This window comes from Drosophila bipectinata, chromosome 2L (assembly GCF_030179905.1).
Source record: "Drosophila bipectinata strain 14024-0381.07 chromosome 2L, DbipHiC1v2, whole genome shotgun sequence".
Classification (NCBI taxonomy): Eukaryota; Metazoa; Arthropoda; class Insecta; order Diptera; family Drosophilidae; genus Drosophila; species Drosophila bipectinata.
In genome coordinates this window covers 2,712,680-2,736,972 of record NC_091736.1, presented here as the reverse complement: position 1 = coordinate 2,736,972, position 24,293 = coordinate 2,712,680, and the positions used below count along the sequence as shown (strand labels likewise).

The 24,293-nt window shown below is 38.0% G+C and overlaps 1 protein-coding gene across 3 annotated transcripts in view; it reads left to right on the top strand.

Annotated features, from left to right (window-relative positions):
• The window catches only part of tai (taiman), a 58,674-nt gene that overhangs the window by 1,579 nt on the left and 32,802 nt on the right, over positions 1 to 24,293 (top strand). For all 3 annotated transcript variants that reach the window (XM_017240020.3, XM_017240021.3, XM_017240019.3), the window contains exon 2: positions 11,751 to 11,900. In XM_017240020.3, the coding sequence (XP_017095509.3) occupies positions 11,872 to 11,900 (29 nt within the window). In that variant the 5' untranslated portion in view covers positions 11,751 to 11,871. The remainder of the gene's footprint in view (positions 1 to 11,750; positions 11,901 to 24,293) is intronic.

The window sequence follows — 24,293 nt, the reverse complement described above, 5'->3', positions numbered from 1 at the left end:
AGCAAACATTGTAAACTGTCTCTCCACTCGATCTCTCGACGGCAAACAAACCCCAAAAAAAAAAAAAAGAAACCCATAAGATATATCAGAACCCATACCATTTCAAATGGAACTGAGAAAAACCGACACACGACTCGGCAAAGGTTTTTATTTATTTATTTATTTTTCGTATGGCCGTATCTGAGTTCTAACTCTTGCTTGCTCTTCGTGCGCTACGTATCTCACAGATACATTGCTGCCATGGATGTATCTCGGGTGCTAGTATGCGTGTTTCTTTTTTTTTTTTTTTATCAGCTTTTGAGTTTTGCATATGATATTGAAATATTTATTTTGAGAACATTTTATTTATACCTTCAATGAAAATTCTCAGCTATTTTTGAAGCGTTCTCTTAGGTAGCTAGAGAAGAGTGATAGCGAGAACTCTTCGAAGATTTTGCGACTTATTTTGGATTGATTTAATTAGTTTATTGTTGCTAGACTGTGAGTGTTTTATTTTGTGTTCAGCTATTAAGTGGCCGTCAGCAATTTGGCTTTTTTTTTGTGGGACAGGTTAAACCAGTTTTCCAGTTCGGCAGTTCTACAAAAATTACAAAAAAAAAAACACCTCAAACTTGCCACATTATTTCATAGTTTTTGTTTCGGTCTTATATTCCTCGAGAGCTAATCGCCCTCAGCTCATAATTTAATAGAAAAAAAAAACATAAATACGAGGAAGAAACTAACAAAATGTTGGGCTTAGGCTTATCGCCAGTGCCCCCCCACCCGGCACCGCCCATCCGAACGCACCAGCACACCAACACACACACGTCGCCAGCAAAGCGACGATTAGATAATGGCATTTTAAACGTCTCTACTGTACAGTAGAGTCGCGAAACACACACGAAAAGTGACCAAGCGGCATGGAAATGGACTTTGTTTTGAAAACTGAAAAAGGCTGATAAGACAATCCAGAGAGTCGGGCAAACAGGGAGATTCTACAGAGAAAGAAGAGAATGTGTGGGGTCTAGACTCTAGACTCTGTGTAGTTGAGGAGAAGACTATCCATTTAATGAGTTATTATTTGGGGAGAGTATCTTTAACTAGTATCTAAAAGCTATAAGCCAGTATTGTCTATAAAAAGGATAGTTCTGTTGGAGATCGATGGACTTAAATAGATTCTAGAGAGAGATTTTAAAATATAGAGAACAATTTAAGGAGAAAAACATCTAGACTCTATAGAAAAGAAATATCATAAGAGTGTTTTCATCATAGTATCTACAATAAAAGATGTACAATAACTTAACGCCTGTATTGTCTCTTAAAAGGCTCATACTTATGGATGTCGGTGTTACTTGATACTAGAGAGTATCTAATTTCTAAACTTTAGAAAAAATATTTGAGGAGAAGACCATCTAGAGTCTAGGATCTATATTATAATATAGTATCTCGATCGTCTCCTAAAAAGTCAGTACTTATGGATATCGTTGGGAAAGGTGCTGGAGAGTGTCTTCTAGGGAAAAGATCTATTAAAATAGTTACTTTAGTATAGTTTCTATAAAATACAGCAAAAAGATACAATCATAAACCAAAATTTTCTGTATAAGGACTAGTTCTTATGGATATCTGGGAGACCCTGGATGTAGTACCTAGAGTACTTGTAGTATCTAGAGAACAGTTTTGAGAAGAGCCTATTAAATTGGTTCCTTAGTTATAGTATCTATGAAATTTAAATAAAGTATCTCTATAACCACATCATATTCTGTAAAAAACATAGTCTTTTATAGAATTTTGTGACATTTTTGGCCTTAAGAGGTAGAAAGCGTCTTCGAATCTAACCTCTAGAGAAAATATCTATTGTATTAGTAACTTAAGTATCTTTTAAATTCAAATAAAATACAACTACAAGCCAAAATGTTCTATAAAAACTATACCACAACAATTGCCATTGCCTATAAAACGCCTAGTTTCTGAGGATATACACTATCCCTCGGCTCTGACCCTAGCGTCAACGTCCTGAGAACCTTGAGCCCCTCCTTGAGGTCTCCACTGCTCCAGTCTTCCAAAGTCTGAATTCTTTTGGGACAAAAAAAAGTCGAGGGCACGTTTTCGGACTTACGTTTGTAATATTCTCGCGCTCTGAAGTGGCTCTGAAGCGTAAATGAATTTGTCCCTTTGAAGTTTTCCATGTTAATTGGGAAATTAAGCTTGACCAGCTAGCTCGACTCGACTCGACGACTCGTCAGTTCGCCAGAAATTGTCAATGTATTTCTTGAATTTTTACTTGAACTTGCTGCTCCTGCACATGATTCTTGATGGTCGGGACTACGTTTATAATTACGTTAACTTCAATTACTGCTTACGTACAATATCTCAGAGCCATTGCTGTGGCTTTCCAGGTAAAACTGGTTTCCCAATGCCTCATTTTATAAATATATATATATACATATATCTTCTGGTTGGGTACTTGGACATGTGTGTCTGTACCGAGTCTGCTGCATGAGTTTTGCTATAATTTTAATTTCTTTTTGAAGTTCGGCGCGAATTGTGAGCTGAAGGTTGCCAGCATCTTGAGATACTTAACAATTTAACTAGTTACAGGTCTTATGAGATATGCTAGGAATTTCTTTTAATTTAAAAAGAATTTCAAATAGTATTCTATCTGGAATGAAAAAATATCTCAATATTTGCATCTCTATTTCCTCTATCCAAGTTTTCTGTTTTGTTTTGGACATTCGTTTTTTGTGTTTTATTTTGATTTGTTTTTTGGTTTTTTTTTTTTTCGGGGAAACTGCTCCTCTTTGGGGCGTTTGCCGCATTTGAATTTCATTTTTAGATTCCAATTTATTTTCGGCGTAGTTTATGCCAATTTGGTTTTTGGGTGCGATTTCTTTAATATTATGTATGCCATATATTGTTGCCCCCGTGGTCGGACTGAGTCTCTCTGTATGAGTGTGAGTGAGTGTGTGTGTTTCTTCAAATGAATTTGATTTGATACTCATTTTTTGTGTGCACCTCTGACTGAGTTGTATAATAGCTAACAATCCACACATTGCAAGAGCTTTGCTTTGCTTTTTTTGAGCCGTACTGTACTTGACCGAAAGAAGCGTGTGATTATGGTGGCTTTCGGTCTATCTGGGTCTGTCATGTGTCTTGTTTAGTCATTCAAAAATTACCCAGTGTTGCTGGGGTTCCTTTTTAAAAGCATATTAACTAATTGACGTCTGTGTTTATCTATAAGCAACCGCTCGGCTCGACCCACAAATATTTGACGGACTGACATTTTTTAGACACGCCGCGAAGAAAGCAAAGAAATCACAAGAGATCTGATGGGAGGGGGGATATCCGCAACAAATGTTTCAACTCATGGATGTCTGCACTCAATCGCTATAATTATCTTAATTAAAAATCTAAAGTCTAAAGTCAAAGTTAACTCTGGGTCTAAGCTTGAATCTGAATTTCTGGCGAATTAATCTCGGCTCGAAAGTGAAACTCTCTGAAGGGGTATAGTATACTGGCGGCCCCTTTAACCCGCCCTATACACACACATTACTTGCTCTGTCGAAATTTTAAATATACGAAATAAATAATTTTCAGCTGGCTTTTTTTTTATATTTTTTGGCCGAAATAATGTTGATGTCATAGGTTCGTTGGACGTTGGTAGGCATTCAGTCCGAAACTGTTGTGTGTTCGAGAGTGTGTGAGCTAATGCAGGCATCCAAAAAAAAAACAACTGAGGAATGCCCATTATATATGCCAAATATTTGCTTTGTCAAAGTATTTTCTGGTTTGTTTTATGAGTATTAGTTGATTTCCAAGTGATTGAATGGCCTGGGCCGGGAACAATACCCAGCAATAGTGGCTATAAACTATAGTTTTGACTGATTGGGAAGGGAGACATGAGTCACTTCCGAAAAACTTGTTCCCTGTAAGCGAAGATAACTAACTGCGTAATACACTTTGGCTTTAATAGAGATTACGATTTTGAAGTGCAGTTGATGAAACTAAACCTACAAGACTTCTAGAAGACTTATTTAAAAAATATAATGAAATACCTAAGTTTCCTGTATCTTTGAGGTTCCGGTTTAAACTGCATTGATATCTCATAGATAAGCAATCGACAAAATATATGTACATATTGATTTTCTCACCAGTTTGGGTTACCTGTTGCTTAACCCTCTTCCTCTAACCATTTTTTGGGTTGTTTAGTTAAAGGCTTTTTTAAACCAAAACCAACAACAACTACAACTACAACAAGATGCCATAAAACAAGAAAACAAGAATGACCAGCGCGTACGTCAGAGCGACCACCTTTCCAAGATACACTCGCCAAAGCAAACTCACAGATACTTTTGAAGAATTTGAGAATCTAGAATAATTATTATGTGCGGTTAACCCATACCATAAGACTTGGAAGACTCCAAACCCCAAGAGAGTGAGAGAGAGAGAGAGTGGGGAGCTTGAAGACTTTACCTAACGCTGCGGGTCTCGATTCTCCTCCAAAACTTGTGTGTGAAATGTAGGGGAAATATAAGCGAGCATGTGTGCCAGCTGCTGCTCCGAGTGTGTGTGTGTTTATAAAGTTGATTGCACTCGATTTTTAGATAAAGCTTTTTCAAGGTCATCAACGAAAAAACGACGAAACGTACCAAAAACCAGCACCAACCAAGAAAAAAACGCGCGCGATTCTTCTAACCGAATCCCCTCGAGCGTCCTGAGCTCCGAAATTTGAGCTACAAGAGGCCATCTCTTTCACCAGCTTCATGTCCTGTCTCTTTCGATGAAAGCGAATGGCAATTCTAATTGAAAACTATGGAGGAGAATAAATCAAAACAAGATTTATGTCTGCGTCTGGCGTTGGGTATTCAAATCTTGAGGAAGCCCCCTAAAAAAGAGACGTGCCAGCCTCTTTAGAAATTATTAGACGAGTTGTTGTTTTCTTCAGATACTCAAGCTTCTTCCAAAAAAATATAAAAAATAAAGTTTTGATTGTGATGGCTTTGCAGCTGTTGGTAGTGAGCCGGTTTAGGTTCCTTTATCGAATTATTTTCGAGATCTTTAAGAACAAGTTTGCGCTGCTTCCCAAAATATCCTTCAGTGTTTTTCTTAAATTTTAAAATAAAGAACCAAATATTTGCTCATTATTCTCTTTGCTTTGAAATTTGTCACAACAATTTCGGATGCACACACAAAATTAAATACAAAATGCCATTTATTTGGATTTCTGGCAGACAAATCAGTTTCACACATGACTTGAGTTCGAGTTCGAGTCCGAGAGGAGGCCAGCTATTTATTGATTTTTATGAGTGTCCATGTAATGGCGCCTCAAAGTATGCAATTAATGGTGCGTATTTTATTCTATTTCATTACATTACAAGCCATCTAGATGGGCTGTAACTGAGAAGTGTAATTAAATTTAGCCGTGTCCAGAAATAGAAATAGAAAGCCCTCCAAGGGTGCTTTGTAACCCAATACCTGTATGATTGTTTTTAGCCCTTGAATTTCAATGAAATATTTATAAAGTCGTCTGATCCAGAATAGATAGGTTTATTCTGCTCCAAAGTATGGCAGGAATTTGTTACTTTTTCGATGACTATCCAAACGTATTTGGAAACAGGCAACGTGCATCATATCGAGTGCTCCATAAAATAAATCCACACTTATGCATCTATTGGCTGGCAACTGAGTGGAATATATTCCCTGGCCATGTACATATAAAGCATCCAAATTATGCAGAAAAATATCTGGCTAGCTGGCTATCTGGAACTGGAATTGGAATGGAATTTTCTGCGTCATTTCTGGCACAAAAACTAATTTGCATCCGAGTGTAAACAATAAAGAAATATGAAAAGAAACAAATAAATAATCGAATAAATAAAGTGGATGCGTTGGTCAGCCTAGAGATCTGATTAGTGAAATACCAATCATTTTTCATGCCTGCATTATATACTTTTAATAGAGACCTACATAGGCCTATGTCTGTATGTTATTTAGATGATTTTTATGTAAATTTCAGTCGCTGGTTTGTTCATAAATTTACTTTTTTGTTTAAGATGATTTTTTCATAGAGTCTTAGAGTTATTTATGTCTTGGAATGGTCATATGATGTCACACCTTTATATAGTGATTACTTTTCCCTTCAAGTGGCCAAGGTTTTGAAACATACAAGTATTCCACCAAAAACTTCTGGGCCATTTCCTGTAAAATGTTGTCTCAAATTACTTTCTGAATGTTTTCCAAACTAATTAAGTTTTATGGCTACAAGTTAGCTGGCTCCAGCCACGTTTCCTGATCCTTAGCTGCAACTTTTTATGGCATCTCTTACACTTATACGAGGGCGACTACATTAATGGCGAACTAATAAAAATTACTCGCGGGCTTGGGCGAAAAAGGCATAAAAATAAACATTTTTAACCATATTCGGGACAAGGGAAATGCGTGACAGCCTACAGATAACAAATGGGAGGCAACATTTATGGGTTTACGAAAGAAAAAACATTACGTGCATTTTTATAAATTTTTAAAATTTTTTTTAATGGCCAAGACTAATTTTCACACCAGTGGGGAAATGTCAACATATCCATTGACAGTTTGTCAGTGAAAGCCACTAGTCTTCTGGTAAATATTTCAGGAAACAAAGTCCCCTCCCCAAAAAAAAATGAATAATTAGCCAACAGAGCTCTCTAGGCGCTTTTCAGCAAAAGGTAGTATCTGTACTGACTCTCTTTCACTCTCGTTTAATTTGATTAATTATCCAAATTTGACATAAACACGTTTCGGGCCACAAATGAAGCAGAAGACTGCGATATAAACGGTGGAGGCTTTCTGGGTAGAACAAAAAAAAGGCAGAAACTCAGAGGCAGAGTGATTAATGAATTGATTGACAAGAAAACGCACAAACAGTAGAATCTGTGTCCGTTTTGCTTCGCCGGTTGTTATTATTATTATCTCGAAGGGGGGCCTTAGGCGGAACACTTGCCACCATGAAACTGAAACGCTTCCGGGCACTCATTTTTTGTGAGTTTCGGGTTTGGTTCTTTGTGTGACTTCTAATGACAATGATATGGAAAGTATTAAGTACGACTCCCATGGGATTTGGAATACCCTTTAAATAGTACTTCTTTTTTCCCCTAAACCCCAACATTTTCTTCATTTTAAGAGCACTTTGCCAGTCGGTTGCCAGTCTTCCTTTAGTTCTTTCCGCTGGCTAATGATTCTTGAAGCTATTCGGCTTGCATGCTAATAAGCAGTTAGTCTTCATCGTTTTTGGCCAATATACAACCCAATGTCTGGGACCTAACCATATTGATTTGTTGCCAAGTTAACCCAAATTCTTGAAGATCAGCTACCCAGTGGGTAAATCCATCATTTGTATTTGTTCAACCTGAGCGAACATTTGGCCAAGTGCTGTATAGTTAATCTCAAACTCATGTCGATCCAAAAAAATGAAACCCAAACATATATGTTTTCGTGGCTTATCAGTGGCATTTAAACAGCTGCGGGGTGAGCCCCGTTAACGATACTTTAAATGGCTAATTCCAGGCACGTAAACCCGAGCATACGGCATGGATTTTTCTGTTTTTTTTTTGGCCACTTGTTGCTATCTATGTATCCATGAAAAGGCTCTGCGGGAGGGACTAACAGTACTAACCCAGCTCTCACTCCTCCCCCAGATATGCAAAGCATGTGCCTCGGTGGCCGATAGTTGGGGTTTTATGTATATAGAGCCCCTATGAGACCATTACTTTACAGTCCATGGGTTTTGATAGCGTTGCAATGGGCGGAAGTACTTGCCGAGGGGGTCGCACTGTTTGAAGTCTCAAAGCTATTATTATGCACTCGATGTTCAAAAGGCTTACAGAGGGCTAATAAAATTAAATAATGGTTTAAGGCTGGCTAGATAAAGTTTTGGATCTGTGCTTTCTTATAAAAGTTATCTCTACAACTTGTTTGTTGATTCAATTTTCGTAAATTTCTCTATTTACTTAACAATATTAATGTGTCAGTGCTATTTTTTTTTTTGCTGTACTCGTACTCCTTATTTGGGCCACACATTTTTGTACGTTTTCTTGCGTACGCGACAATAAAACAATTTTTACGCCGAATATGTTTTTTTTTACGGTTTGTGTGCTCAGTACACATTATACCCGAAAGCACACACCACACAAAATGCCAAAAAAACAGAAAAAATAAACCGAATAATGAGTTTATGTATTTTAAACTGACCTCATTATGAAGAAAAATGGTTTTTTTGCACAGCACGCTTTGCGGAAAGAAACAAGTTGTTAACAAATGGAATTTGAAGGAAGTTTTGGCTTATCTTTCAGGGCTTTCGGGCTTTGAAATAAAGTGAAATAATTTAGTCATCAAATTACTTATAAGAGTTGGAAATTAAATTGATTTTTTCCAATTAAGAGATACATCTATTTTAATTTTAAGAATCGATTTAATCGCAAAAGTTGCTCCACCAATAAATCGATTTTAATTTTGAGTATCTATTTCTTCAAAAAAGGTTTACCACCGATATATCGGTTTTAATTTTATCGATTTAATCGATTTCATCGAAAAGGTTGGTTTGTGTTTGTTTATATTTCTGAATTTTTTATGATACATCTCTAAGTTTAAATATTTGAAGCCTCAAATCACAATCTTAATTATGGAATATTATGGAAATTTCGATTTTAATTTTCCTTAAATTTTTTGAGAAGGCATCGTTTTATTAAAAATCGATTTTTTCCCAGCTCTTTACAGTTTATTGAAAGCTTGGGAACATTTTTTAACTAAAATATATAAATATTTCACTTTAAAGTCACAATTAATCAACTGCCTTCTCCGAATTCTCAAATAATTTACGGTACAAGTCTTTTCCGCTTTAACTTTAATAAATAATTTGGAAATTTTGGATAATTTATTTCTGAATCGGAAATTGTTGAAAAAACTGTCACGTAATATTTGTGAAGTTGCAGTTACGAAGAGATAAGAGTTATGTCTTTAGGGGGTGTAGGCTTTCTTTAGCTTTTAATATAATAAATACTTTATTTTTAAGAGTGTGCTTTTTTTTAAGACAACTATTGCCAAAGTGTTGTGGCTCTGGGTTTTAATTTAATTTAATTCTATGCACGTCTGGGAAGAAAAATATAACCAACGACTGTAATTACGTTTTTTTTGCAATATACGAAAAAAAAGACAGAAAAACGCTCCAAGAAATGAAGAAAAATTGGCAAGAACGAAGAAGCGAGGAGAATTCTTTTGAAATCTTGAACCGCTCGAATACCCCCCACCGCACCATACCACCTACATCATCATCATCTTCTTGGCGGTTTTCTAAACGGTGATTTAGCCATTATGTTAACGGTAAAATGTGCAGAATCTCCTGGCCATGCGAAATGAAGTATCTTTTTCTGTCGGTTTTTCGGTTTGGGCCATAAACCGGTTGGCTCTTCCATTACGTTTCCAGGTAGAGAGGCGGGCGGCTCTCTTGGGTCTCTGCCGCTTGCTTTGTGCAACAGCTTCGCTTCTTTTGTGTGTTGCATAACCCGCGTATTAAGTTGCCTCGCCGTTGTCATCGCCGTCTTGGCCAAGTCTCGTCGCCGCTTCAGCATGGTTCTAAGCTGGTTTTGTAATGGGGCTAATTTGTTAGTTTCTGAGTGGAGATCGTTCTCTCTCTCTGCTGACAGTTGCGGAAATACAAATAAATATATTGTACAAACTGTTTACTTACAAAATTTACAAGCTATAAATAAATGTACAGAAAAAAAAGGAAAGATAAGGAAGAAAAAAAAGGAAATACTAACCATTATCACAAATGCATTTTTTTCTCTCTTGTTTACGTTTGTTCTTAAGGCCTTTGCTTTCCTTCCTACTCACACCTAGCTGTTGTCCTTGTCTGGGTCTGGGTCTGATAAAAATAAAAATCCAATCCAATCCACAAACAAAAATATCCACAACGCGCCGCGACAATAAAATAAACAAAAAAAAAAATGGATTGTTTTCCTTCGTTTCGAACCCGAGACTTGTCGAGACATGTTGAAACTATTTCAAGCGGAGAAAGAGACTACAACAACAATGACTCTACAACAATATAGCTGTTTCACTCGCTCAATTAGCATAGTTTTGTGAAAATTCATATTAAAGATGGACTTTTAATCAATCAAAAGTTAAACAGACTGGAAGAAACGATAGAAAAGTATTTAAAAAAAGATCCATTGTCCTCTCAGATGTCGCATGACGTATCGAGATACATGTGTATCTGTATCTATGCATCTGCTAAGCTCGCACAAAGCAACAATTATAAACAACGACAAGAACAGCAATAGCAACGAAGTGCATTATTATTATCAGCAGAAATGCATGACAAAAGAATGGACAGAGTGAGGGAGATGGCAGCCGATGGGATTTTATGGAGATATATGTATATGTATATGGTATGAGTATCAGTATGGGTATGAATAATGCGAGAACAAGACGGGTAGATTATGTTCTCTGGCTTGGGCTTCTGCTTTTGTGCCACGCGTACAGGAAATTATATAAAACAAGTTCCTGGACTAGGGAGGTGAGCTCTGGGCGGTACGGGGTACCAAAACAATGAGAAAAACGCAATGCAGTCGCAAACACACACACACTAGCACAAGCCTACAAGCAGGGCCGTAGCTAGCATGGGGCAGGTGGGGCGGTGCCCCAGGGCCCCCGAAGGGAAGGGGCCCCGCCGGGCCAAAAGACTTCCGTATAGGGGGCCCCAAATTTACTTGTTGCCCCAGGGCCTCCGAGGCTCTAGCTACGGCCCTGCCTACAAGTATCTGTGCGAGTGGCAGCAGAGTATCTCTGTAGCGAAAACATCATCGTGTGGCAACAGCAAAATGTTGTTGATGTTTAAAAAGCAAATACAATAAAGCATTCTCTTCATGCCACAAACACTTGCATATCATATAAGTATGTATGTATAAGAATGCTCCATGCGTGTGGAAAACTCTTTTTTTCTGGGTGGTGGCTGACGCGTTGAGTATACGACACGTTGGCCCAACCAAAGAAAATCAACAATGATGGGTGGGGCGGAAAATGAAACTTTAATTTGTGCAGAATCGAAGGATTATGAAGCTTATGGGAGATAATGTTGTTTTGCTCACAAGAAGCTTAAGAAAGATACTTGAAGTATCTTGAAAAATATCAAATAACATTTTATTATAAATTATATTCTAAAAACCAATTCAAGAAAAACCTTAGAAGATGCTTCTTAAGCTTAAATTCGAACCCTTTCTTGCCAAAAACTCAGACTGTGCCTGCGGCAACACAAAAGAGGCCCCTCGTTTTGGAGGCAACACCACCTCTACCACCACCCTCTTTCAGCCCCTTCACCTTGCCCAGACGACATACACTTGGCGCCTTTTACTCATTTCGTCTTTGGGTTTCCTAGGGATTTCAACATTTTCTTTTTTTTTTTTTTTTTTTGGGTTTTCATCAGCATGTGAATGGTGATGATGGGAGAAAGGGGCTCGGCTCGGCTTGGCTCGGCTAGGCCCTAAGTGTTTCTTGTAACTTGAGTCTTCAAGTGGCCAGCTGGCGTTTGCTTTTGCCAGTTTTTCTTGTTTCCAACGGGGTCTCTGGTCTCTGGGCCTCTGTCTCTTTTCTCTGGGCCTTTCTTCAAGTGGCGGCAACTTATGTCAAGCCTAGCGTTTTTTGTTAAAAAATAATACTATAAAATATATGTACATATGAACAAAAGAGAGATTCACAAACAAAATGTTAATAAAATTTTCCTTTTATTTTCCCCTTTGCAGTGTTTCATTTGCGATTTGTACGATTTTCTTATGTGTATAGTCCACCTAGGAGAGCTCCGACCTACAAGAACCACGACGGGGACATCTAACGCTGCAGCTAACAGATGAGCCCCAACAACAGATGTCAATTGCTGCAGCCGAAAATGCAGGGTAAGTGGGGGTACTGAGCTACCCATATGGTTAAGACATAATTAAAATGACTAGAAAATATAATTATAAATTAAGCAAAAAATAAATGGTTTACCTATCCTGTCGGGATGTCTAGTTTTTGTGTTTTACTGAAAGTGGAAAAAAACCTGGTCGGGTATTGGTGTCTGGCTAGACATTTAATCTGAAATGTTATAACACTCGTGTGCCAGTCATTAGAAGCTCATTGAATATTGCGACATCACGCCTGTCGGCGTCTCTGCCTTGACGAAATCATTAATTGCACGCCTTGGTCCAAGAGTATCTCGCAGATACACAATAACAAAAATATCTCGAGGCCTCTTCTTTGAGAGAATTCCTGCATTCTCTTTCCATTTCTTCTTCCAAATTCTGCCAAGATTTGCCGAATATTTCGCCATTTGATTTATGGCTGGCTCTTTTTTTTCCTGGCTGGTCTCTGCTTATAATTTTTTTGTCAGTCGCTGGTATTTTGATTGAAATTGATTTTATTACTCGTTTTTTTTTTATTAGTTTAATTTAAGAGTGTGTGTGGTGAATTTTATGTTTTTATTTTCGCCCCTGCTCAGGTTTTAGTGTCGAACGGCAAGTGCCATTGGGGATTTCGAAAGCAACTCGGCTATAAACAGTGATCCAAATAGCATTTTAAACCCAAACCCAAAACTTTTCTCCCTCAATTAAACATTCATTCATGCCAGTCCTATAATTAAAATTATTTGGAAACCAAGTACAGTTGGCTGCCTAGTTTTGTTTTTAAAACCAGAATTATTTTTTGGAAAGCCTTTGTTTGTAGGCGCAATTAAAATGAGAAACCTGAACGGTGCTGGTGATACTTTGTTGCCACTAATTGTCATTGGAAAAAAGTGAAAGTGAGCAATAAGAGTTTCATTTTTTGTGCAGTGCACTAACTTTTTATATATTTTTTTTTTGCCACAAAAAAAATGAGGAATCCATCAATGCGATGCCTAATTCTCAGTGGTAGTGGCATTTCGAAGGCCTATGAATTAGTTTTTTTCGACTGTCGGAGTGCAGCAGCCATGAAATGTGAAACAACTTTATTTCATTGTCAGTGGGTCTGGAAAAACCGGCTTGAAAAACAAAAAAAAAACGATTACGCGCCTGCTGCAACCGAAACTAGAAAATGAAAGTGAAAGTAGGCCAAACTCGAGCTCATCAGCATGTCTGATTCCGAGTCGGAGTCCAGCTCATCGGGTCTATGTGTCGGTTAGGCCTATCTAATATCTAATACCGCCATGTACACCTCAGAAAACAATGCCATCGTCTCTCTAACGGTGGCTCCGATGTTAAGTTTGCTTCACTTTCGTTTTCAGTCAGTAAGGGGAGAAAAGTGAAAAGCATTCAGTGAAAATCTCAGTTATAAGCGGGAAAGTGAGTTTGGTTTTTGGAAGAGCTGGCTGGGTTATGAAATTTGCTTAAAAAAAAAAGAGAAGCAAGTAGAGAGTGACTTTTTTTTAATTAAAAAGGCCTTCTAGAATGGCCGTCTCTTGTCATTTATTTTGGCTAATTGACCTTGCCCACAGTAATCCATTAGGGCTGGCCACTAACTGCTGCCTAATCCTCCCAAAAAAAAATTGAAAACTTTTTCTCTCACAGGCCACAGGACTAACCATCTATAATTTACTTTTTTAAGCTCGGAAAAACATGCATTTTCCATTTGGCAACACCGATAACGATACCGATAGCCGAACACCCACCCACATAACATTCAACACTCGACTACGCCCACCAACCGAGCAACAAAAAAAAAAAGAGAGGCTGAGAGGCTCTGGGCGAGAAGAAATTATAAGCCGCTTACATAACAATCAATGGGCCTAAGACTACAGGGCTGTGTTACCATATCTCTGATGGAGGCAGGGGTGTACTCAAAAAGGGGGACTATACAAAATAATACTCCCAAAATATTAACTCAGTTTTGAGGAGGTTTTACAGCTTCATTTTTTATTAAAACCCCCTTTGAAAATCTTATAGCTACTCCTCTGTTTTTGAATCCCTAGTGCTAGTGTGGGAATGTTGCCCTAATTGCGCTGGGCGTGGCAGGCAAATCAAATTTGTAAACAGATTTCGTTGCCACCGAGGTTGGGGGAGTAAACACTTCTTAAATTTCCCTTCTGGCTGGATGCAACAAAAATATTATGAGCAAAAACAAAATATAGAAAGAAATGGAAGCTCGTCTCGTTGACGCCCCATAGGAACTTTTATTTTTATGACTTATGTATGCTTTGTTGTTGGTCCCCGATACTTTGTCATTCGGTTGTGGAAATTCCCGAGTATTTTCCTCAAAGAGAACAAAAAAATTATCGCATTTTATTTTCATCCTTATCAGTGAACGCATTTTCCCTCCGGCTGTCAACCACCCAAACCCCATCCATTCCTAGTCCCTAAACCAAAATTTATATGCAGACAGCGCGATATTGCAGTCGTTTTTCCTTTGGATTTCCCTCTGAGTTGGAAAAATAATTTTCGCTTCTGTTATTACACACACATAGTAGTTTTTGTTCTTTCTTCTTGGCAAATTGCTTTCAATTTTTTATAGTTTTTTTCCTTTCTGGCTAGAAAATAGATATTTATTTCTATATATGCAAGTGCACTAGGAAAAATAAAAAGAAACCTTATGGATAAAGTTGGTAGAGTTGAAGCTAAAGTTTCTTAAAATCCTTTCAGTGCTTCGAATGCATTTCCCCTAAAATATATTGACTTTTCAGAGTCGTTTCTTGTCTAAAATACTCCTAAGAGTTCTTTAACTTTTGTCTTTTGAAAAAAAGAAAGAAAACAAATGACTTTTAAAGGATATCCCTTCCTTTCACCAAACAAACAAACATCTCCAGGCTGTTTATCGCAAACAACATTTGATATCCGATCCGTCTATGTCATTTGCTTATTACGAGTATTATTATTATTTTTTTGGGGGGGCTGATTGGTGAGAAAAATATATACATCTGCGAAATGAAATCGAATCCATCGTTGCCATCAAATTCGATGAGATGTGCATGTCAGAATATTAATTACAGGCTGCTTACCTAAACAGTCGCTGGCAATTTGTTGTCCCCGACAACCATAAAATTTTGTAATGCGAGCCGGCTTATTTGTTAGCAGACAGTTGGCAGACGACTCAGTATCCTTCATTTGTCAGGATGGCTAATTACCCCAGCCCCAAGGTGGCCGGAGGATATTCCCAATAAATATCGTCCTTAAATGATTCCCAATTGGATTACATAAACCTTTAGCCATTTGTCGAAGCTCACACATTAATTTGTTGGATATAAGCCCATTAAATATTAGCAACTGGCCCTATTCGAAGCCCATAACTAGCCAATTGACACCCTTACCCATGGAATGCATTATTAAATGTTTGCTTTATCGATTACTAACTTGGCTAAATCAAGTGATTAAAAATTCACCATCGTTGGAATAGTTAAGTACTTCCAGATAGCTGTTGTTTGGGAGTAAGTTTTCGGCCTAAATCGCTAAGAATTTTTAAGACAAGTGATGGATAGTTACCAATCTTTAATATCTGCGGTTTGTCGATTATAAGAATAATAGTTGTAGAAGCCTTAACCCCCAACTGAAGGCTCTTTGTGGCTTAAGAGTCTGCTTAATTACCTCTCAGATTTGCTTCTTTGGATCTATCACCATACCTACCTCACCTTCGCAGCCAAAACATTTGCTTGAATTTTTTCTGCAAAATCAAGTTTAAGCCAAAAACTGAAAAAGTATTTTGTAGTTTTTGTGTCGCTGATGTCTATAAATGTTGGTTAAGGTTGGTTTAACTTTGAAATCAAGTTTGAGACAAACAAAGCTAGGCAGCTAGGTAGCTGCTGATATTAAATTATGGTTTTGGAATGGGTGGCAGGTAGCTACCATACACTACTGTGCTGGTTCGCTTGCCGGTTGTAACTTAATGCCTTTGTCTTTATGGTCTGTCTTTTTGGTATCCGTGAGTACGATCTTGCCGCCATGGCTGATACATAGTAAGCCTTACTTGCTGGGCATTAGACACGGTCTGATTATTTGATAAATTCATAGATATGTTAGTGATGGCATTAAAATAATGGCCGACAGCCATGCGTGGTAGTTGAGGGTTTTAAGTAGGGAATAACTAGATAGATTACACAAATAATACTTTAAGTTTTAAGGTAGTAGCCACTATTGAGATATCCTCTTTATTGAACTAATTGCAGGCAAAGGTTCAAAGGACAAAGGACATGTTATGAGCCAACTAACCAAGATAAACACATTACTCGGGCCCTCATCCTTGAGCGAGGTTTGTGTGGTCGTGTGCTGAGCAAACTTTGTTTTTATTACCGTATTACTCATTTATTGCTCACTGCAGTTTGAAACAATGAAGCTGGGGAATCTGGGGGAGCCTGGGGAGCCAGGGGAGTGGTGTGCATTGGCATGCGTACATATATAATTTTACGGCTTCATTTCGGCAAAAACCCAACCCAGAAAAGACCAGAGATGCCCAGAGCCATAATAGAGAAAATCATATAAGCGAGAAAGCGAATATATATATACATATATATGTGGTATATATGGAGGGGAAAAAGAAGAAGAAAACAATAATAATTTTTGCCTTGGGGTAGGTCATGTCTCGTCTCGATCTCCAGCTACGTCTCCATCTCTTCTCTGGTGCATCCATACACACCATATGTAATAAAAGCTAAAAGGCATCTCTGAATCTTTCTTTGCATTCTGAGTATCTGGATCTGTTTGTCTGTCGCTTCGTTTCATGTCTTCAGAAACGCTCTGAAGACTTTTCGGTATGCATCAGCATCTTGGGGCCATTGAAAGCCCCAAGTTCCCTCGCTCCCTCCCATCGGTGCACATTTCGTTTTCGTTTATAATAAAAATGAAAAAAAAAAAAAGAAAAAAAATACCAATCCATTCCATTCTCTCCAATAAACCGACAGCAACTTTTACGACAATGAGCCAGACATTTAGTTTTTATTGTGATGCGGACTTTCCAACGTTTACATATTTTATTTCAATATTCAATAGCGATATTCGAACAATTAGCCATTTCTTTGTCAAGCTGGAGGTATAATCTCTATTAAAATGTTTGCCTCAATTATGCAAACGGAGCTCTCTGTGCCATCAATTAATTTAATGGCAGAAAGAGTGAGGTTTTATTGCTACATAAATTATTGAATAAATATTTGATGTTGTTGGAAATCTTAAAAAGAATGCCTCTGACAAAAATCGGGTCTAGAATAATTAAAATTTTTTACAAACTGCGTTAATTGCTAATCTAATAATTTAAAATTGAGCTATTAATCGAGGGAACTATCAAGTGTGATGATTAACCATTTAACTGCCTTCGAACTGAAGGCTGGAACAAGCCAACCAATGTTCTCATTACCAGCAAAAAAACAGGGCCTAACAATTGCCAATTATGAATAGTTTATGGTTATTTTTTTATATTCCCTGAGCTGGCATTTATTTGAACATTTATGTTAATTATTGCAATTTCCGTTTCACAGAACTTTCAAGTTCGATTCGCTGGCATTGTGGGGGTCTTTGTTTAAAGGTTTCCTTAAAAATTATAAAATAATTAATTAAAATGGTTGGGAGTTGGGAGTCTTTCTCAGAATATATTTGGGTGTGGTTTTGGCTCTGGGTGTGCGTGGAAAATCTATCCCATTTTCCATTTTCCTGCTGCACTTTGCGGCTTGCAGCTGTTTTCTGTCTTTCGCGAAATTTCATGAAAATCGCTTCTGCACTTGCTCTCTCCACTCTCTGCCATTGTTTGTTTGTATTCACCCGTGTGGGCGTTGTTTCTTTATTGCAATTAAACATGCAATTTGGGGCCAGACCATAAAGCATACATAGGTGCAGTCCCAGTCCATTGTAATGCAGTTGATGATCCACACGACTCCCAAATGAAAGCGATATACATTTTTTTGTGGCTACATGAGTCACAAGTTTTACTTTCATTGTGGGTTTTGTGGAAGACTCTTCTCTATTTTTGGTCTGAACGTCTGGACTGGCACACACGGCGTATACGCAATATACTGTCTCGCCCTTACCCCCTTTGTGGATTTTTGATTAAATGTCTGAGCTGAGCTGTTCGGCTGCTGTCATGATTTATGAACGATGCTATTGGTAAGATTATAGACACACACACACCCATCGAGAGGGTAAGACAAATGTTCGGCAGAGCGACGACAGCTGCAATTTAGAAATTTAATTTGCCATGCAACATTAAAAGAACTTCAAGTTGCTGGTGTCGTCGGTAGGATGGCTGTGATTCCAGTTCCATGGAACTTGACGCAACGCCTTCGCCTTTGCCTTCTGCTGTTGCATGTTGCCAAGGGGCGACACATGTTGTCGCTTTGTTTGCTCCGCTCTAATATCCGGCAGATACAGATACAGCCCGAGATTCGGGAAGGAGATACTTCTGACTGCCTTGCTGCTTTCGCTAATAATTCATTATCGCCGGCGCTTTGTATCTGTATCTCTCTATCTAAGTATCTGCTGCCAGAAGGCGAGCAACAGCCTTCGAGGGAGAATCCCCCTTAGAATACCCTCCTCTGCCTGCCAGCTTTTTTGTTGTTGTTAATTAAGTGCAATAAACTTTAAAGCGAAGACAATGAACTTTTTCGTCAGGGGTTGATGCGTTTTTATCGCATTTCATATATCTATATATATTTTTTGTGTACTCACCTCAATGACGTCATGGCCCCGACAGATTCACCTAATTGAAGACTAGGTTGGTTTATTAAAGAAGTATAAGGTCCTTCTAGAGGACCTAGATTTTAAAACCAAGCATACTTTGTTAGTTTTCAATAGAGAAGGACCCTGGCTAGCAACTGTTCAAATCACATTGCAAAATTCCTTGCAAATCTTCAGAATTAGCAAAACATCATGTTCCACTCAAAACGGCACGCACTGTAGTAGAATATTGGAAGCAAGTTGGAGCAAGGGGGAGCTGGGGGGAAATAAACAAGGAGCTAAACAAGGACACCATCAAATTGACACAGCCTCAACGCTTTTCCAGCCTTGCCCTTGTTGCCAACACTTGTGGAGCCTTGTTGAGCCTTAATTTATGCCATTGACAGTTGTCGGCCATCGCCAGGCAGTGTCCTTGTCTGTATCGGTGGCGATGGCGGTGTCTGTGTATGCCAAAGGATTTTTGAGGGCTCACCTTCGACCCAATAACAATGGCCAACACCTACTACCCACACAAGCAGCCAATCACTCGGCATGGCTCATTGTCAACTTTATTTTTCATTTTGGCTGGCATCGGCTTGTTTATGATAATTTTTTATGGCTTATTGTATTTGATTACACGTGCAGGTGTAAACAACAATAATAAAAATCAGTCCAGTTGGTGGCAAGTATCACAAAGGTTCTATTTGTGGGTCTTCCATTGTTCGAGTACTTCGAGTATTTTGTGAGGATTCCATTTCTGGGAAAATATTTCTGTCAAACACCTTAACTAACTTCATCTACCTTTCTTCTCTTTCCAGGTACGTACCTAAAATATTAAACACCAATATTATAAATACCAGAGTAAGTCTTGTAGATTTTAATGAAATTTTGGTTTATAATTTAAATCATTTCCTTCAAACGGAAACCTTAAATCTTTGGGAAAAAGTTTATTTCTGTTGGATAAGTTTCGAGTTGGTGTGGAAAAAACAAGTTCCGCCAACATCTGTTGGCTAAGCCGGCTAAAAAGTTGTTACCAACTTTCAACTGGCCAATTGCTGTGCTCTGCTGTTTATCACAACTATAAATCTAAAATGGCATTTCCGTTTTTCATTAAGTATTGGCCGCAAGAACTCATTTTGTTTGTTTCGCCCCCGTTTGGTGTCTTCGGGATGTCTCTTCCCCCTCATAGCCCTCTTTGAGCCATGTTATTAAAAAAGTTGCTCCAACCAATGCAATATTGCAAAATGGCCAGACGACAAGTGACATTATTTGTAGTTGCACTTTATTTATGACGCCATGGAGCTAAAGCAAAGAGAGAAGATACCCCAGTATATCCCCAGTATACCCCAGTATATATTTTTATTATTTTTTATATGAAAATAATTGTAAATAACCTTCAAATATGGTTAGTTTTCAAAAGGAAGTTAGTTATAACAAGTCTTAATTAAAAAAGTACGAAAAAAATTAAAAGTGAGACTATAAGATACCCGGTACTACTATTTACTGACTTCCTTACTTTTCTTATAAAAGAAACTCTATAATATTCTAATAAAAAAACAGTTAATTTTTCTCCATAAGCTTTATTTTTTGTTAAAAAAAAGAAACATAAGCACCATATTTCCTAAAAAACCTATATTACTTAAAATAAAGACTTTTTGAAAAAGGATATCTTAAGAATAAACCAAAAAAAAACCTATGAACATCATAAAAATACACATGTAGAAACATACAGTATCTGTACGTACAATATTCCCTCGTAATGCCCACATTTCCTCTCCCTGTCCTCCTCTCACACTCACACATGCTCCACTCCAGAGCTCCACGGTACGCTTACGATTCTTATTATTTTTTTTATTTTTTTGTTGCTTATGGGGGGCTACCGCGCTGTTATTCCATAGTTCCATTCCAGGCGTTCCGGCGACGAGCCGCGAGAACGTTGCTGCGCTCGTTTCTGCTCTGCGGCAGAAACACACAAAAACTGCGACGCAATTCTGACGCTGAACTGTACAGTGGAGGACATTGACATTTTGCATTCTCGTTTCGTTAGCATTTTTCGTTCGTTTCTGGGAGAGAGCGAGCCAATGGGAGAGGAACGGGCTGGGAATGGCCAGAACACGTTGCCTGAAAGCCTTAACTTTTAATAAATGTTTATATTAAATTTTATTTTTATTTTTATATTTTATAATTATTAAAGTTGTAATGTTCTCACCTATTTTTTTTTTGTAAAATCTTCACATTTTTATGGAGCATTTTGTAGTGTTGGGAAAGTCTTTAAAACTAATCCAGGGTTACGACCAACTCCTTGGAGTTTTTATGCGAATTAAATGGAATCCCCTATCTAGAACTTTATATCTTTTTAATTCTGTTTCTCCCGCAACGAAATTTATTTTAATTGATTGCCTTCCGTGGCTGGTCTTAATGGTAAACAAAATAAACAATCCCACATAATGCAGATGTGCGAATAAATAACCTTCCCCACCCACAATACCCCCCATATCTCTTGAAATTCAGAAGAAACTATTTTTTTTTTTCGCCCAACTGCCGAAAGCTTTGCGATTCTTCTATGGACTCGTCACTTTGTGTGTTAATTAAAAATGGGATCTCGGCTCTTCATAAATCTTGGGGCCTTTCATTAAAAAGTCTTTTTCTTGATTTGATTGGCCCATTGAAAGATTTATGAATGGTCAGTACGGAATATTGTGTTTGTGCAACATTTAATTACATACCCCCTCAATCGATTCATAATGATGCGGTAACAGTGTTTGGTCTGTACTTTAGTTCTCATGGTGGGGCGATGATTAGGTTTTTTATTTCGAGTTGATAAGCCCCTTCAAGGGGAGGCCACAGCTGATAGGGTATGGGAGAGAGGTTCAAGATTATAGGCCAAAAAAAGGGGTTAAAATGGTCGGTCTTTAAGGGCAAGTCCTTTTCCTGATATCCATATATTTTTACTAAGAATAATTTAGTTCCTTGGAAAATTCCCATATTTCCTAGGACCCTGCTTTGAAACTCTAGTCCAAAAGACCCTCCCATTTAGGACGAAACCACACCCAAACACCCGGAATAATATAAACATAAAAATACATTTTTTTATGAAATAATATTTATGGGATCCTAATGAGTGGGTATTGTAAGTATGATGGTATGGTGAAGGGTAATAAACCAGTTCCCATTAAAAAAGCAAATGACAAACCGAAATAATTAGACGAAATTAAGAGCAGGAATGTGGGGATAGAAGATAGTACTATAGAGGGGGGGCTTGAAGAAGAAGAGAACTAAAGAGAGCAAGCATCCCACATGGGATTGGAGACCCTATCCCAACCGGCGTTTTTGGTTTTTTTGTTCGGTTCCTGCTGTTGTTGTTTGGCGTCATCATGAATGAGGCGAGATGACAATGAAACTCACATAAACCCACCGAAGCGACAATACCGCAAAGCGACACACCGTAGCAGCTGTTTGGATTCCCAAAGAAAAGCTTTCACCTTGCAAAGAAAATGGTGTTACTTTGCAATCACAAAATGACGCAAGCTACAAAGCCACAAAGAGAGAGACACGGCTCAGAGAGCCAATAGGGCCAAAAGAGCCAACCAAAGAAGAGAGAAACGAAATGGGAAGGAAGAGCAAGCAAGCAAGTTGCTAATTGGAGCAAAACAAACACAAACACAAACAAAATGGCAATGAGCTGTTCCATTCCCGTTTTGTTCCCGAATTGTTGACGTAGTTTGCGGGTGCTTAGTCGGTTTTTGTTGTTGTTAGGTAGGTCGTTGCCGAGAAAGGTGGGAGGGAGGGAGAGAGCGAGAAGTGGAGCGATGGCGACGAAAAGGGGAAGCATAGAGGTTTTCCCCCCGTTTTTTATGTTGGTCCTTACACAACTGTAACTGTAATGCGCCAGGATTTTATGCTACACTTTCGGCCTCATCCTTACTCCCCATTTGGCTCTCTTTCTTTTACATTTTTCATAGTTATGCTGCCAGCTGCATTCTTTCTTTCCCGCTCTCTCCGCCTTATCACCCTGCATTGATCTCACTACAGTTTGGAAATAATTTGTTTGTCTGCCGCTGGTCGCGACGTTTTCTCCTCTCTCTCTCGCTCGGGCTCTCTCTTTGGCCAGCTCTGGGGTCTTGTGTTTTTGGGTCTTGTTTTGATGCATATTACGTCACGTGGACGTTGCATCTGTGTGTGTTTGTGTGTGTAAATACCTTTGCTTTTTTTTGTCATTGTTTGTATCTTATTTTGGAGATGCTGTTGCTTCAAGCTGTTCGTTTTTCATTTTTGGAATTTTTTTTTAATTTAAACATACATACTAATTAGTCATCGGTAGTAAGACACAGTTTTTTGATATCATTACTAAGTTTATTTTAGGAATGGAGATAGAAATTCAATAGATTCTAGGTTTAATATGTGCAACAGTGCGTATACGTAATGTGACATGGCGGAAGACATGACGTATGCGTAATTTGCAACTAATATTAAGTATACGCACTGTTGGCCTCAAAAAAGTTTAGGACTAATTTGAAAAGATGAACAAATATTTTAAATCGAATACTTGATATTCATGAAACATGGCGTATTCATTTTTTAATAAATATTAAGTATACGCACTGTTATCCCAAAATTATAATTTTTTTAAAAGTTAAATGATTTTTTTTAAGTTTTTGGTCTTTTCAAGCTTAGTTTTCCTAGTTTTTTCCGTATACGTAATAAAAATATTGAAATATGTTGAAAAATATAATATTTTTACAATAAAAGCCATTTAATATTAAATTAGGCCATTAAATAAAACACTACAAAAGAAAACATCTATGTACAACATTAGGTATACGTAATTTTATTTCATAGTCCCCCTTAATTTTTTTGTTTCTTCCACTTAACCTTATAATTGTTATAAAAATACTTGCATTCAAGCCATATTTAACATTTTCTCATGCCAACCATAAAGAAACCAAAGCAGCAAGGTAGTTGAAGCAGAAGTAAGGCCTCCAAACTTGGCCAAAAGCTTTGAAGTTTAACTTTATCGGCAGGAAACTTCATTATAAACGACATTGGCACACACACACACACACAAAACCAACTAACGGCAATTGCAGTGGGGCAAAGCCACAACAACAACAATATTGAAAACATGGGCAACTTCAACTTGACTTGGGGCTGGTTGTGTGGTAATAGGCCATCTACAATGTTGCCAGGGTCAGGTCTTCCAGCTCCTTCCAAAAACAGGCCCAGAAGAAGAGGTTGAGATAGAGACAAATAGATACTATTATTAATTATTATTTTAAAAATTTGTTTAAAATTAAGAAAATGTATTTTTCTCATAAAAATTTAAGAATTTCTACGGCCAACTAATTTCCATTTTATGGGCCTGAAAGAAACTAACTGTGTGAAGCGAATTATAGCGTCTGCTTCACTGCCTCATGTTGCAGATACACCCAACAGCAACAACAACAAAGTCATGGCTAACAAAGAGGGGCACTGAAGGGGGAATGTCTAACATTGCAGCGTGACCATCGCACACTGCCTTTGCACTTGTAACATGTTGTCGGAGTCGCGTTTTTGTTCGCCAAGCCAGCCTAGCCTGGCATAGCTGGCCTAGCTAGTTTTTTTTTTTTTGTGTTGCCTATATTTTAGCTGTAAACTTGTTCGCGTTGCATGCCAATGAAGCGCATTCAGTGGCAGAGAGCGAGACGGGTGTATTTGGTAACACAGAAA